Raw genomic sequence first — 18,395 nt, 5'->3', positions numbered from 1 at the left:
AACCCATAAAACGAATCGGACCCGTGTCATAAGCCTTTCTAATGATTTTAAAACACCACTGTTACGTGAAACTGGCATTTACAACCTGTTTTATGGGAAACGTTTTATAGCCAATTAAGAACAAAACAAAAAGCATATTGCAATTACATGAGATAATTCCTTTATTAATATAGAACGAGGAAGCATCACCATATTGAAACTTGCAATGATATCATCATTTAATAATTATGTATGTTTTTAGAGAGAGTCAACAGATCGCACAGGGACTTTCAAACCCATACGTCGAAGAAAAACTGACAATCTTATGGCTAAAAAAGAAAACAACCAACAGACAAACAACATTACACAAAACACAACATAGAAAACTAAACATTGAACAACATGTACCCCACCAAAATTGGGGGTGATCTCAGATGCTCCAGAAGGATAAGCAGATCTTGCTCCACATGTGGCACCCTTTGTGTTGCTCATGTTATCAAAAACCTGGTAATCAGTCTAACTCGGGAGGTCACATTCGGAGAAAAGGGGACGGGATTGTGGTTACGACCTTTTAACATATCCGTTGTCATCTGTGAAAATTTACGGGATGATTTAACTTCCCCACTTGGAACTCTTAGTTTTATAGCTACTAAGATTGCAACTAAGAATGTCGTGATACGTTTATGCTGCTATCGATGAATACAATCAAAAAAGTCATTATTCTTTATCGATTTATATTTTTAACTATTTAATAAAGTTAATATTTGTTTTAGAAACCCAGTTGAGAAATGATTCCTTATTGCATAATTCGTAACTAGTTGAAGGATATTTGTATTATTCATTGAGAATGCCAAACTTTCCAAAAGTTGTGTGTATTATGGTTCTACTTTTTGTTTCTGGGGGTGAGTACTTGTAATATTCTCACAACATCATGCGCCTAAAATATCGCTTATGTCTTCTTTTGAGCCTTCTTTCTGATTGAAAAGTACTTATGATGACCTAAAGTTGCTACAGGATGTAGTCATGTCAGGTTAAGGAATGTTTGTTAGATTTTTGAACTCCTTGGGTTTTTTGCCTATGATACAGGGTATTTCCCTTTCCCGACATTTAAAAAGAAACCACATCAAATATTTCGAAAAGGAGTTACATAACCAATCAACATTTTTAGCTTATTGTGTTCCTTAACTAATGCTCTTGTGATTTAAAGTATCAATTTTAAATTCCAGATTTGTTTTTAATTTCACCTGACTACATCCTTGAATACACGTCCTTTTGGGCTTTGTTGGATATGTGTCTCATTGGCAACGATACCACCCTCATCTTATTCTATATTGTAACAAAGAAATGTTTTTTTTTTAAAAAGCTGATCTGAAAATACCAAAGCTTTGTTTTTTTCTAGTTTGATTTAATTATTTGTTCGGTAAAGAGCATTAGCTGTCAAATTCATGTTCACCGATTGAATTCAAATTTTCATATTTGATTTATAGCATACTAAAACGTAATTCCCTATTACAAAAAGTATAAAATAAACAATTAACAATGAATTGACTCGATAATATATATCAACCTCGCTTGTGAATTTTATTCCAGACGCAATCTAATAATCTATCGAAATGACCTCCGAACACTGCCGACGTTCATATAGCCCCATAAAGACAGAAATATAAATATAAATAGATAGCGAAACGTGCAATTGGACTTTTCTAGGTCTGTTTGATTTCATATTTTATGCCAAAAAGTATGTTCATCATCGTTTTTACCTGTATATGAATAATTTGTTTGTGGATCGATTGGTCAACCGTATTGTTTCACCTTTGTTTCAATTTCAATGTTGACACATTTTCCTTTTAAAACCTGAACATGCCAAGTACATGCATGAACCATCTATAAATAAGGGTTGAAATTAAAGGTTAGATGCATACGAACTCATTGTGGTTATACTATTGACTTATAACGCAATATTATTCCAAAATTCAGCTTTTATTAATACTTTCAACAAAAAGAATCGTAGCTAATGCCCTTTGAAATATAAGTTTATATCAATCTACGTGCAAAAAATTGACACGGAAGTTGACATTATAAAGAGATTATTATTTTTTTTATTCAAAACAAAAATAAAATCAAATATGTGTAAGATCATTTAAAGTTATAAATTATTACAAAATAACGGAAAAAAGAAAGATATACATAGCGATATTACTTCCCTACATTGATTTGTTTATATCTCCAACCTCTTTTTCGTAATTGATCATTGTTGTGTTTTAATACCAACAGAAAGGTAGCTCACACGGAAAGATAGAAACACAACTTTTATTCCAAATGATAGTTTTTAAGAACAGAAATAAATAATAAAAAAAGGATTGTTTAATATCTCAAAGGTGAGACAATATTCCGGAACTTACGCTGCGAATTAGTAAATCATCGACAAGGGATTGCCATATAAATGAAAACGAATTCAATTAGGGTTCATAATTACCTAATTATTTTAATTATTATTTTCGAAGTTCAATAGACAAATGGACGCAACAATTGATAGACTGTCATAGTATAAGTGTGCCTTCACAAAGATAGCATCCTCCTTGCTGCGTGTGACTTCACGAAATGTGACTTATTCTCTAGCTCGAGTTACACGGTCGTAGCATCTGAGTTCATTTTCACTTTGTAGTAGGTTTCATTCTTCTGTTCTTAAGCTATTCCGAATGACGTTATTCAGACTGCTGCAAGTCTCTTAAAGATGAAAACAACACGTTATAAATTTCATGCATCCGAAACGCTTTTCTGGATTTACCTTCATCAGGAATGTGCTCAAAGTCGAATATTTGAAAGCCAAGAATGTATGATAACCTAAACAGTTGAAGAGCTATATGACCAAAAAGGACCTTAGCCAAATTCATATAAGGTCACTATTGACTGAGGGAGTTGATACCTTAGTTTCTTTTCATTTCAATATTTATTAACGGACAATTTTAGAAAGGTGTGTTATAAATAATGTCAGTTCCAAAGTACTGACTACTGAGCTGGTGATACCATCGGGGACTGAGAGTTAAAGTCGCGTTTAGATCAAGAGGTGGTATTGAATTCGTCTACCATTATCCTCGTCTACATGTACATATTTATCAATTAATATAAAGAACAAACTCCGTAAAGACGAAAGAAAATTAATTGACAGATATTTTTTATATCTTTAAAATACCAATTTGAAACGGTTATCACACGTTTTTAAACCTAACATGACCAATGTTTTTAATTGTGTGGAGGTCTTTAATTACAAATATTACTGCAATATCCAAATATTACTCCAAAAGCTTAAACTGATGCAACCTTGTATATATATATATAAAGAAGATGTGGTATGATTGCCAATGAGACAACTCTCCACAATAGACCAAATGACACAGAAATTAACAACTGGTACATTCTTGGTATTTTTTTTAGTAAGTCTTCAATAGCCTGATGGGCCAATCTACAATTAACCTGTTGCAATTCAAACGGTAAGAAATGACTGGCTACTTCAACATGTTAAAAATTATTTAAAAATCAATTTGAAATCTTATCATCTGAGTATATATACCCCAGTGTATACAGTATTCAAGGGCTTCCATTTCCAATCATGATTTCCTTGATAGAGGATGCTGCTTACAAAGAAGCTATTAAAAAAAGTTCATTGTAGTAACGTTATTCCTTCGAAAATTTACTAATACCATCACGAGTTAGTTGACCGTTCTGTGATATCGGTGTCACCGATAACAGCGGATATGCCTTAATTGTCGTTATTACAATCCCGTCCTCTTTTATTGCAGAATGTGACCAATACATTAAACGTATCAATGCATTTGTACTTACATGAACAACACGACGGGTGCAACATGTGGAGCAGGATCTACTTACCCTTCCAGAGCACATGAGATCAACCAGGTGTTTTGGTTGGATTCGTTGTGTTTATTTGTTTATTTTCATAGTGATTAAGATTATAAAACAATGTTGACTGTTGTATCCCTATTTTGACATGTTTACCTATTATGTCTGTTTGTTTTGTGCACACATCATTGTCAATATAATGGAATTTAATGCGACTGTCATACAAGTGAAAGGTTTAGCTAGCTATAAAACCAGGTTTAATCCACCATTTTCTACATAAGAAAATCCCTGTACCAAGTCAGTAATATGACAGTTGTTATCCATTCGTTTGATGTGTTTGAGGTTTTGATTTTGCCATTTGATTACGGACTTTCCGTTTTGAATTTTCCTCGGAGTTCGGTATTTTTGTGATTTTACTTTTTGATCAGTTGTTGGTTTTGCATTTTGTGTGTTGTGTATTGGTGTTTATTTTTTGTTTTTTGTTTTTCTTCTATTTTTGCAATGGCGCTTTCAATTCATTTTCGATTGATGTTTTTAAATGTCCCTTTGTTATCTTACCGTCTCGTTTATCAAAAGACTTATTTTTGATAAGGGTATGCCACATGAATAAAACTTTAACTGACAATTTATAAAGGCAATTATTTCTCCTACCAGTCTATTTTTTTAAGATGAACTATTTTTACAGATAGAGCGAGCAATTAAATAACAGCTTACAAGCTATTTATTGTTGATACCGGAAAACGATTTGTATTGTAATTAGAATTGTCTATCAAATAAAATGACAGGGAGAAGTATCGTAAAGATTTAGATGGATAAGGAAAAAGAGATAAAAGATAACAAGCAGACAAGCCCAAAACAAATAACTCCAGACAAACAACAATAAAAAAACATCACACGTTTAACTAAAAACAAATAGCTTAATATATGTTATTTGAAGTCCCCGATCTATCAGCTAAAACATGTCATTTGAACAAAAATCTACTGGTTTTGCAAAATTAATGGTTTTTGTGAAAATGTCAGTTTCATTTTTTTATATGGCATTCTATAATAAAGCAAGGTCTTTGATATGATTATATAGTGATACAGTAAGCAATCTTGAACCAGTTGAAGAAGCCAGTCATTTCCTTCCGTTTGATAAAAAATCAACTACCCAATTTGCAGTAACGACGGTCACAGAATGCTAATTTGATGAACAAACAAAAGGGTAATTGAAGATTGTATACTTTTGGCAATTAGAGAAGCATTAGCTATTCCACTTTCGATAACAATTACCTTTTCGTATGACTATTCAAATGTTACTGTACGAATAAGGAATCATTGGATATTTGTTCTGTCTCAGCCTTGAAAAAATGTATATCGTTTAAATGCAACATAGTAAATAATAACAATTTGCAAAAGCTAAACACATTATTTAATGTAAACGAAACCATTACATCACTTGTATATGAATTTTCATCTCAAATTGTCATTTTGATCTTAACATCAGCTGAAAATTTCGAACAATCAATCGTTAAGTCATTTTTAGTCTTTCAATCTGTTAGTACAGTTCAGACAATTAGCTTGTAGTCAGCTTAGTTACGTTCAGATGATTTTCAGACAATTCAATATCATGTTGATATGGACAGTTGAATATTAACTACTGCACAGTCTGAACAAAGACTGAACAGAATTAAACTGACTGCAACCGAATTCAGAAAACATTGATGAATTTACCGCAGTAGATAAGCGAAATGTGACTGAAAGATTAAAAATTACTTAAAATTTATTGTGCAGTCTTTTACAATCTTTTCATTTTAGATCAAAATTAGTGTTCTAGTGTTCGTAATTATTAGGTTATGAACAATCTTAATAACTGAGGTATTTGTAATATATCGTTCTTACTTTGTATTTCAAATGCGCAATTTAATTGTCTTTGTTAACGTTTTCTGTAATGAAGATTCATTTGCAGATAAATCATCAGTTTCACCAACCACCGAACAGACACCGACAGATACAACATCATATTCAACTACTGAACAGATTACTACAGACACAACATCAGTTCCTTCTACTGACCAGAAAACTCCAGATACAACATCAGTTCCTTCTACTGATCAGACAACTCCAGATACAACACCAGTTCCTGCTACAGAACAGATAACTCCAGATACAACATCAGTGTCAACTAATGAACAGACAACTCTAGATACAACATCAGTTCATACTACTGATCAAACAACTCCAGATATAACATCAGTTCCTACTACTGATCAGACAACTCCAGATACAACATCAGTGACGACTACCGATCAGACAACTCCAGATACAACATCAGTGACGACTACTGATCAGACAACTCCAGATACAACATCAGTTCCTACTACCGATCAGACAACTCCATATACAACATCAGTTCCTACTACTGATCAGACAACTCCAGATACAACATCAGTGACGACTAGTGAACAGACAACTCCAGATTCAACATCTGTTCCTACTATTGAACAGACAGCCCCATCTACAACATCAATTCCTACTACTGATCAGACAACTCAAGATATAACATCAGTTCCTACTACTGATCAGACAACTCCAGATACCACATCAGTGACGACTACTGATCAGATAACTCCAGATACAACATTAGTTCCTACTACCGATCAGACAACTCCAATTACAACATCAGTTCCTACTACTGATCAGACAACTCCAGATATAACATCAGTTCATACTACTGATCAGACAACTCAAGATACAAAATCAGTTTTTACTACTGATCAGACAACTCCAGATACAATATCAGTTCCTACTTCTGAACAGACAATTCCAGATACAACATCAATTCCTACTACTGATCAGACAACTCCAGCTATAACATCAGTTCCTACTACTGAACAGACAACTCCATATACAACATCAGTTCCTACTACTCAAAAGAAAACTCCAGATACAACATCAGTTCCTACTACTGATCTGACAACTCCAGATACATCATCAGTTCCTTCTACTGATAAGACAACTGCAGATACAATATCAGTGACAACTACTGAACAGAAAACTCCGGATACAACATCAGTTCCTGCTACTGAACATCCAACTCCAGATACAACATCAGTTCCTACTATTGATCAGACAACTCCAGATACAATATCAGTTACTACTACTGATCAGACAACTCAATATACAACATCAATTCCTACTACTGATCAGACAACTCCAGATACAACATCGGTGACGACTACTAATCAGACAACTCCATATACAACATCAGTTCCTACTACTGATCAGACAACTCCATATACAACATCAGTGACCACTGCTGATTACACAACTCCAGATAAAACATCAGTGACGACGATTACTGATCAGACAACTCCAGATACAACATCAGTTCATACTACTGATCAGACAATTTCAGATACAACATCAGTGACGATAACTGAACAGACAACTCCAGATACAACATCAGTTCCTACTACTGAACAGACAACTCCACCTACAACATCAAATCCTACTACTGATAGGACAACTTCAGATACAACATCAGTTCCTACTTCTGAACAGACAATTCAATATACAACCTCAGTTCCTACTACTGATCAGACAACTCCAGATATAACATCAGTTCCTACTACTGATCAGACAACTCCAGATACATTATCAGTGACGACTACTGATCAGACAACACCAGAAACAACATCAGTTCCTACTACTGATCAGACAACTCCAGATACAACATCAGTGACGACTACCGATCAGACAACTCCATATACAACATCACTGGCGACTACTGATCAGACATCTCCATATACAACATCAGTTCCTACTACTGATCAGACAACTCCAGATACAACATCAGTTCCTACTACTGATCAGACAACTCCAGATACAACATCAGTGACGACTACCGATCAGACAACTCCATATACAACATCAGTGACGACTACTGAACAGACAACTCCAGATACAACATCAGTGACGACTACTGAACAGACAACTCCAGATACAACATCAATACCTACTACTGAATGGACAACTTCAGATACAACATCAGTTCCGAATACTGATCAGACAACTCCAGATATAGCATCAGTTCCTACTACTGATCAGACAACTCCATATACAACATCAGTGACGACTACTGATCAGACAACTCCATATACAACATCAGTTCCTGCTACTGATCAGACAACTACTGATACAACATCAGTGACGACTACCGATCAGACAACTCCATATACAACATCACTGACGACTACTAATCAGACATCTCCATATACATCATTAGTTCGTAATACTGATCAGACAACTCCAGATACAACATCAGTGACGACTACTGAACAGACAACTCCAGATACAACATCAGTGACGACTACTGAACAGACAACTCCAGATACAACATCAATTCCTACTACTGATTGGACAATTTCAGGTACAATATCAGTTACTACTACTGATCAGACAACTCAATATACAACATCAATTCCTACTACTGATCAGACAACTCCAGATACAACATCAGTGACGACTACTGATCAGACAACTCCAGATACAACATCAGTTCATACTACTGATCAGACAATTCCGGATACAACATCAGTGACGATAACTGAACAGACAACTCCAGATACAACATCAGTTCCTACTACTGAACAGACAACTCCACCTACAACATCAATTCCTACTACTGATCGGACAACTTCAGATACAGCATCAATTCCTTTTACGGATAAGACAACTCTATATACAACATCATTTCCTACTACTGATCAGACTACTCCGGATACAACATCAGTTCCTTCTACTGATCAGACAACCCAAGATACAACATCAATTCCTACTACTAAACAGACAACTCCAGATACAACATCAGTTCCTACTATTGATCAGACAACTCCAGATACAACATCAGTTCCTACTACTGAACAGACAACTCCAGATACAACATCAATTTCTTCTACTGATAGGACAACTCCAGATACAACACCAGTTCCTACTACTGATCAGACAACTCCAGATACAACACCTGTGACGACTACTGAACAGACAACTCCATATACAACATCAGTTCCTACTACTGATCGGACAACTCCAGTTACAACATCAGTTCCTACTACTGATCAGACAACTCTAGATACAACACCAGTTCCTACTACTGATCAGACAACTCCAGATACAACATCAGTGACGACTACTGATCTGACAAATCCATATACAACATTAGTTCCTTCTACTGATCTGGCAACTCCATATACAACATCAGTACCTACTACTGATCAGACAACTCCAGATACAACATCAGTGGCGACTACTAAACAGACAACTCCAGATACAACATCAGTGCGAAATACTGAAGAGACAACTCCAGATACAACATATGTTGCAACTACTGAAGATAAATCTCCAGATACAATATCAGTTCCTACTCCTGAACAGAAAACTCAAGATACTACATCAGACCCTTCTACTGATCAGGCAACTCCATATACAACATCAGTTCCTACTACTGACCAGACAACTCTAGATACAACATCAGTTCCTTCTACTGATCAGACAACTCCAGATACAGCATCAATTCCTTTTACGGATCAAACTACTCCATATACAACATCATGTCCTACTACTGATCAGACTACTCCGGATACAACATTAGTTCCTTCTACTGATCAGACAACCCAAGATACAACATCAGTTCCTACTTCTGAAGAGACAACTCCAGATACAACATCAGTTCCTACTATTGATCAGACAACTCCAGATACAACATCAGTTCTTACTACTGAACAGACAACTCCAGATACAACATCAATTTCTTCTACTGATAGGACAACTCCAGATACAACACCAGTTCCTACTACTGATCAGACAACTCCAGATACAACACCTGTGACGACTACTGAACAGACAACTCCATATACAACATCAGTTCCTACTACTGATTGGACAACTCCAGTTACAACATCAGTTCCTACTACTGATCAGACAACTCTAGATACAACATCAGTTCATTCTACTGATCAGACAACTCCAGATACAACATCAGTGACGACTACTGATCTGACAAATCCATATACAACATCAGTTCCTACTACTGATCGGACAACTCCAGATACATCAGTCCCTACTATTGATCAGACAACTCTATATACAACATCAGTTCATACTACTGAACAGACAACTCCAAATACAACATCAGTTCCTACTACTGATCAGACAACTCAAGATACAACATCAGTGACGACTACTGATCGGACAACTCCAGATACAACATCAGTTCTTTCTACTGATCTGTCAACTTTATATACAACATCAGTGACGACTACTGATCTGACAAATCCATATACAACATTAGTTCCTTCTACTGATCTGGCAACTCCATATACAACATCAGTACCTACTACTGATCAGACAACTCCAGATACAACATCAGTGGCGACTACTAAACAGACAACTCCAGATACAACATCAGTGCCAAATACTGAAGAGACAACTCCAGATACAACATATGTTCGAACTACTGAAGATAAATCTCCAGATACAATATCAGTTCCTACTCCTGAACAGAAAACTCAAGATACAACATCAATTCCTACTACTGAACAGACAACTCCAGATACAACATCAGTTCCTACTATTGATCAGACAACTCCAGATACAACATCAGTTCCTACTACTGAACAGACAACTCCAGATACGACATCAATTTCTTCTACTGATAGGACAACTCCAGATACAACACCAGTTCCTACTACTGACCAGACAACTCTAGATACAACATCAGTTCCTTCTACTGATCAGACAACTCCAGATACAGCATCAATTCCTTTTACGGATCAGACAACTCCATATACAACATCATTTCCTACTACTGATCAGACTACTCCGGATACAACATCAGTTCCTTCTACTGATCAGACAACTCCAGATACAACATCAGTTCCTTTTATTGATCAGACAACTCCAGATACAACATCAGTTCCTACTACTGAACAGACAACTCCAGATACAACATCAATTTCTTCTACTGATAGGACAACTCCAGATACAACACCAGTTCCTACTACTGATCAGACAACTCCAGATACAACACCTGTGACGACTACTGAACAGACAACTCCATATACAACATCAGTTCCTACTACTGATAGGACAACTCCAGTTACAACATCAGTTCCTACTACTGATCAGACAACTCTAGATACAACATCAGTTCATACTACTGATCGGACAACTCCAGATACAACATCAGTGACGACTACTGATCTGACAAATCCATATACAACATCAGTTCCTACTACTGATCGGACAACTCCAGATACATCAGTCCCTACTACTGATCAGACAACTCTATATACAACATCAGTTCATACTACTGAACAGACAACTCCAAATACAACATCAGTTCCTACTACTGATCAGACAACTCAAGATACAACATCAGTGACGACTACTGATCGGACAACTCCAGATACAACATCAATTCTTTCTACTGATCTGTCAACTCCATATACAACATCAGTTTCTACTACTGATGAGACAACTCCAGATGCAACATCAGTGACGACTACTGAACAGGCAAATCCAGATACAACATCAGTGACGACTACTGATCGGACAACTCCAGATACAACATCAGTTCCATCTACTGATCAGACAACTCCAGATACAACATCAGTGACGACTACTGATCAGACAACTTCAGATACATCATTAGTTCCTACTTCTAATCAGACAAGTAGAAATTCAACATCTGAAATTACCTTAGTAGCAACGACTGAAGAGACAACTAAAATATCCGCACCTACTACGCAATTTACAATGACATTTACAAGTGGAACTAGTGCAAGCAAAACAATTGAAACAACAACATTGTCTTCAACGCAAACTATCTCTGAAATTCAGTCCACAAATGCATCTTCTGGTCCTACTCGTGAATCAACAAGGATGACAACTTCAACAGCCTCTGTTTCTCAAATAACCACGAACATACCTATCACAACTACAGCATTCTATCAAAAAGAACCAGATTTGGGTAAGCGCCATTTATTTGCATGTATAATGAAAAACTATCTTATATCATTTACTATATTAAATAGTTAAAATGTATTCTTTTCATTTCAATAAAAATTGAAAAAAAAAGTTTGCGGTTAAGAAATAGGCTTATAAGAAATTACTAAACTATGAGTGAATACGACATTTGTCTAATCAGAATAACGTCCTGTCATAGATTAGTTCCCAGCTGGACGTTTTAATCGTGTGTTAAAGGTTAGGTAATACAAATTGACGGTCTGTGTAGTTTCAAAATATATTTACTTTGATGTTATGCTGGTTTGAATTTTCGAAAATTTGTCTATAAACAATACAACTTGAAATTTTAAAGCCGCGCTTTAATCTAGAGAATTGGTGTTATGAAATAGCCAAGCCCTTCAAATATGCGCCGGCATTTGAATTGGTAAATTTACACTATGTTTATTGCCACTAAGCGAAATAAACAATGCACGGACCTTTCACGTATAATATTAATTCATCATTAATTTTTATTGACTGAATAATTAAAATACCTTCAAACAATCCATATAAGATATAAAAGGTATCCATTGAAGCTCAAAGTGAAGATTTGATGCTACTTTATTTGAATTAAAGTAGAACATTGACGCAGTATAAGCAACAGTCCCAATTTGTTGACATCTAGTTAATTTACTTTGATATGCAGTCCATTCAAACTAAAATAAAGACGTATGGCAACGTACACCTTGAAATAATATTAACTCTAATTGGCATATTTTTTGGTTATATTATGTTGACAATTTTTATATACGTGTATATGAATACATGTTATTATTGCATAGTCCTTGTCAACAATCAATGTTAAGATGATTGTTTTTCAATTTTGTTTTTGTAGATAAAACAATTGCTGTAGAAGTCAAACTTTTCCTAGAAAATGAAACGTTTTCACTTGAATTGAACAATCCACTTTCTACAGAATATTCTCGACTCAAGGGATCAATGACTAATCTGGTACGTATATAACAAAAATGTGAAGTCAAAATTAGTTTTAACCTTTAACCAGAACTTTAAGAATGATATGTCATGAAACTGATAAAACTGTTTTAAAACATCTGTACCCTACGACAATCGTATGGTAGAAATGACAGAATATGTTCTAGTGTAAAGTAAAATCACAAAAATACTGAACTCCGAGGAAAATTCAATCGGAAAGTCCCTAATCACATGGCAAAATCAAATGACAAAACACATCAAACGAATGGACAACAACTGTCATATTCCTGACTTGGTAGAATGTAGAAAATGGTGGATTGAACCTGGTTTTATAGCGCTAAACCTCTCACTTGTACGACAGTCGCATCAAATTTAATAATATTGAAAATGATGCGTGAACAAAACAAACAGACACAATAGGTAAAAATGTCACAAATAAAGGTAAGAAGTCTAATTCGGTAGGTCACATTCGTGAAAAGGGAACGGGATTGCAGTTACGACATAAGGAACATATCTATGTAAGTCTGTATAAAATTGTTCCAAGGTAAAACTGTCCGAAGCTATGATAAATCAATTCTACATTAGGCATATAACATATATATATAATCTCAGATCTTGATTTGGAAAAGTTTATTGAGCTTGAATGGTATATGATTAGGATTTTCTTCTGTCAGACAAACATTTAATGAAAGTATTGTATACAATCTCGAGAAAATAAGATTATGTAATTAGTTAATAACTAAAATATTCATATCTGTTTTATATTTAGTAATTGTTATGAAAAGGTGTGAGATGAGATTTTCTTCGGATAGACAATTAGAAGCATTATTGGTATCTGTCAGAGGCAAAACATTTAGAATACAAACTGGCTGCATCATTTTTTTTCGCGAACAGTTTTATCATATCGATGGGGTTTACCTAATAAACAATATGAAATTGTACAATCGTATGCAAGGTTACATATGTGGTTATTATACAAATAGTTCGAGAATACACAAACAATTTGTGAAGCTTATACACGTAACATACATCGATCAATACAAAAAACATTTTGTTCAAAGATGTACAACACTATATACATGATATACACATTAATAATGACAACGATATCCTTATACCTGTTGTTTGACATATTAGAAATAAGCAGTAAAAATGTAAATGAATAAGTTAATACATAAAACATGCACACATAGAATAACGAGTAAAACAATTAGTTAATATATGAACCACCCGTAAATATTTGAAGATAGACCTTTTGAGAATAAAAATGGAAATGTTTAGACTGTTCAAGGATAGAACTGTCCGAAACTGTTCTAAGGTAATTCGGCTTCAAACAGAAACTTTTCTAGATGTGTCAGGAAAACTTTTTCAGAGATTATTGGAGAATAGTTCTTCTTATATTTCAATAGATAATTTAAAGAGATGTTTTAGAACTGATTCCAACTGTAAATTTATTAATTTAGTTAAGTCGATATGTGTGTATGGTGCCGTAAAAATTGAACCGTAAATCTGCTTATCTCCAAAGGTTTAACAACAATAAATTGAAACTAACCTGCACATATATTAGCAGGCTTATATGCAAGCATGAACATGAATAATGAAAGTAACCTCAACGTATAACTGAAATAACTATTGAAAACTATCAATCATTTTTAACCTTACTTTATATTTTCAGCTGTTCGATCAATATAAGAATGTTATTGGTTTTAAAGATGTTGACATCTATAAATTTAGGTAGGTTAAAACAGTGATAATTAAAATACATAATTTATGATTTTTTTTATTTGTACATTTGCATTTTTCATTTCTATTGGCATTTGTTTAAACGTTTTTAAGAGGTAAGTATCAAATCTTAGTTGTTTCCCCTATGTGTTTGGGAGCCTACAGTCTGTTCTCATTCATTGTCTCTTACATATCCATGTGCGCTTGATTGTGTATATGTCTATTTATAATACTTGTCCAGACTAAGTAATGTAAAAAAAATTGAAATCGTCACCAATTAGGGCAATATCTTATTTTCTTAATTTAGGTCTAATTGCATTTATTCCCTCCTTCATTTTATTTAGATATATATCGTCTGTTTTATCTGAAAGACAATAAAATGACCTACACGCATTGCGTTTCCTCCTTCTTGTGAATTGTATCAGTAGGCAAATACATATATATGCTTCAATTGTTATGCTCAGTTGTTATGCTTGTTTCGTTGATAGTTCAAGTCGAGTATGTGGTAATTTGGATCAGGGTTTGACAAAAGTACTTTCCTTAAAGTCATGCATTAGTTTAAATATCTTATTCATTTTCAAATTATTTCCTATCCATTATTTGTTTGCGTTCAACTGAACATGTTTCTGTCGTTTAGAATAGAATGTTATTTTGTTGGAAAAACTCAAAGAACAATTTAAATATTCATCGTTCGATTCATTTACATACTGAAAACGATCTTTTTGTAATTGTTTTCTGATGCAAATGGAAAGTCAAATTCTCCGTGTTCAAATCCAGTATGTTAATAAAAAAAACTGTTTGTAACAAAATTAATATGTTTGTTCATTATTAATTGTCTTTTTAAAACAGTGTATGTGGAGAGTACGGAGACTGTATCGATAAGGTTTCAAGATACAAAAGGGAAACTCAAACGATGTAAGTATTCTTTGCAGTTTAGTTATATGATAGAGTTTCTGTTGTGGGTAGTCGTACGTCTAGAGTTAGTTCTGTTCCAATAGTGATGTAATTAGGACTAAAAAATAATGCTGTTATTTATAGAATTGATTTCAATTTAGCATTGAGCAAATAAGATTAGTATTTTGCATAGTCTATGCATAAACCTAAAGTATGTTTAGTTATATACTGAGTCATGTGAATATTCATTTATATATAAACCAGTATGAAATATTTAAAAGAAATCTATTATTTTTAATTAAAGCATTGGCAAACAGTAAGTTACTATATTTGATTCTTTACAACATTTTTTTTTATCTGACGATAGCAATGATAAACATGTTTGTTTTACTTCCAATTGTCCTGAAAGTATCTCAATAACAAAGCGTGTTGCAGATGAAGAAATCTTTTGTGCTCTATTCCACCAATTCACGAGCAAAAATAAACATATGGAATGATTCATGAAGTGCATATTATAAACTATGCTGACTGATCAAATATGTTTCGTCTACTCCGATGAACATGCCAATGATTTATTGGTTGAATGCATTTTATGTATGTGTACTTTGGAGCAATATATAAAAGAATTATTCATTTTGATTTAGACCTTCATCTTCAACATGGTCAAGACTTGAAAACCTCTATGTTTCCAAAAGTTTTTGGAAGACAACAAACAGACCGCAGCACTTTCACACACACGATACTTCTAGCAGAGATCCTTTACACAAATCATGTGAAAATGATACATAACGTTCAAGCAGTTCTTTTCTTACTTACAATTATTTTAAATTATAAAAATGTGAGTGCATGCACCCGGATGTCTGTTGTCTTTGTTCATGTCAATGTAAACACTATTTCAGAGTTAACTTTACCATTTATGTAAGTATTCATGATTATCAATGTTATCCATTGAGGCTCGACCCTGAAACTTTTTAATAGATTATGTCAATCGATACAATTTGGTAGATGATCTGCTAATAATTAAAACGTTAGTTTTCTCTCTGTAAATTTGTCTTTAACCATATTTTCTAATAAGTACATGTTACAGTGTAAACAAGAATAAGCGACAATTGTATTTATTCATACTTCTGTTTTTAGCTTACAGATAGACTACGGAATCAATATTTATATTTTCAAAGCCCTCAATGGAACAGGCTTCAGTGATAAAGTGTTTAAAACAATTGAACAAGTAACGCATGACATTTTAAACAATTCCACCTTCATGGATCTCAGTATAACTAAACAGAACGAAACAATGCTTTTGTTGTCTACAGGTGAGTAGAACGTATGGTTTGCGGATAACCTGCTTAAAGTTTATCACTATACCTTTTGTAACATGTATAATTGATAAAGTGTATCTGTTTTCTTTTCCGTATATGTGGATGTACTAAATAAATGTAAATGTAAAAATTAAGCTTATGATTTATAAGATGCTCTCCTACCATTGCCTTTGAAGTATTAACCTTGTATTAAAATGTCTGTTTGCATATTGTTTATTATATCATAGAATATCACCATGATATAACACTATGCAATATGACAGTCTCAAACCTGGTTATCAGGAACAGTATAATGATATACTTTTTTTGTTATATAAAGATCAATGCAAGTTGTGATGAGTTCGAGATATTTTAAACCCTATGACGATCTATCTGTAGAAAATTATACTGTAAATACATTGTCATCAATAGGCAATATGTAGGAAAATCCGTAAATTATTCATTTAAGATATTAAACAATGGCTTGTTTTATAATAAATAAATTTGAAAAAAAAAAAACAAACAAACAACAACTGGCAATTAACAAGAACAGTATGTGATTTGTGTGGAATACTGTTTTGGTATTTCCGAAGAAATGTAAACATTCATCACTTGTTGGTTATGAAGTTCTTTTTTATCTATATAACATATATATGAAGATTCATCCCTTAATATTTCGATCTTTTATGTTTTTTTTAGAAATACAAGACAAGAACACTACTGACTTATCGCATCTGTTTTGTGGAGTTGGATACTCATTTAACAAATCCACTACTAAGTGTGAATCATTTTGTAAGCATTTACAACCTCAATGCAAAAACAATGGATATTGTATGTTAGACATACTTGGAAACCAAGAATGCCGGTATGTTTTAAAGTAAATAAGAAAACAAAAAGTATTTCAGAAAGTCATATAAATAAGAGAAAGTCTGTGTATTTAAAGATCTAAAGGTTAAGAGTAAAACAAAGGGAGAACTATGCCGATGAGGAAATAAAAGTAACCGGAAAATGTAAACAAATGCGGATATAAATTGTCATCGATATCAAAAGGATGTAACCCCTGTAAAGAATAACTACCTTTAACAAGATGCAGTCAATACTTGGAATAAGAAAACTTTTCTACCTTAAGATAGTACAATCCTAAACAATCATTTAATTATTTTTTATAGACAACCCCTAACTTAAAGACACTTAATTTAAGTTCGTTTTCTTTATGAAAAATGAACACAATTGATCTTTATATGTTGTCTGTAAAATTAAATACATGACCAAAAGCTTAAGTAAAAATTAAATTTTCCATTTTACAACAGTTTCGCGCAAAGCTTAACCTATTTTCATTTTTCGTCAGTCTTTTTTCAATTCTATCAGAATATATTGAAATTAAAATATGGTATCCCTTTTTTTTCATTTCAAGTTTATTATACTCAGATACTGTTATTTGATGAGATTAAAATAAATGTTTCATCAATGTATTAAGCCATCTACATGATCTATAGTTTATGGATGTATTTTGTGAATTTTTTTCTTCTTTTTTTCATTTAGCCCAATTTTTTTACCGCCGTTTTCGGATACACCATTTGATATCTCCTTTTGAATTTATATTTTCCAATACAATCCTTTCCCACATTTGTTGTAGATGCCAACAGACTGAAGACTTTGTATTCT

The 18,395-nt window shown here is 33.6% G+C and overlaps 1 protein-coding gene across 1 annotated transcript; it reads left to right on the top strand.

Moving 5' to 3' along the window:
- Positions 1 to 5,730: 5,730 nt before the first annotated feature.
- LOC127718751 (mucin-2-like) lies at positions 5,731 to 16,580 on the top strand. Its single transcript, XM_052224805.1, has 2 exons — positions 5,731 to 11,848; positions 16,570 to 16,580. The coding sequence occupies exons 1-2, from the start codon at positions 5,731 to 5,733 to the stop codon at positions 16,578 to 16,580; spliced, it is 6,129 nt and encodes a 2,042-aa protein (XP_052080765.1).
- The last annotated feature ends 1,815 nt before the right edge of the window (positions 16,581 to 18,395 follow it).

The sequence above is a fragment of the Mytilus californianus genome, unplaced genomic scaffold (assembly GCF_021869535.1).
Source record: "Mytilus californianus isolate M0D057914Y unplaced genomic scaffold, xbMytCali1.0.p SCAF_10, whole genome shotgun sequence".
NCBI classification, from domain to species: Eukaryota; Metazoa; Mollusca; class Bivalvia; order Mytilida; family Mytilidae; genus Mytilus; species Mytilus californianus.
Note: the sequence above shows the minus strand (reverse complement) of the source record. Positions and strands in the feature narration are given on the sequence as shown.

Excerpts from the sequence above, each read along its gene's own strand:
- LOC127718751 (XM_052224805.1), top strand. The coding sequence starts at position 5,731 with ATGCGCAATTTAATTGTCTTTGTTAACGTTTTCTGTAATGAAGATTCA.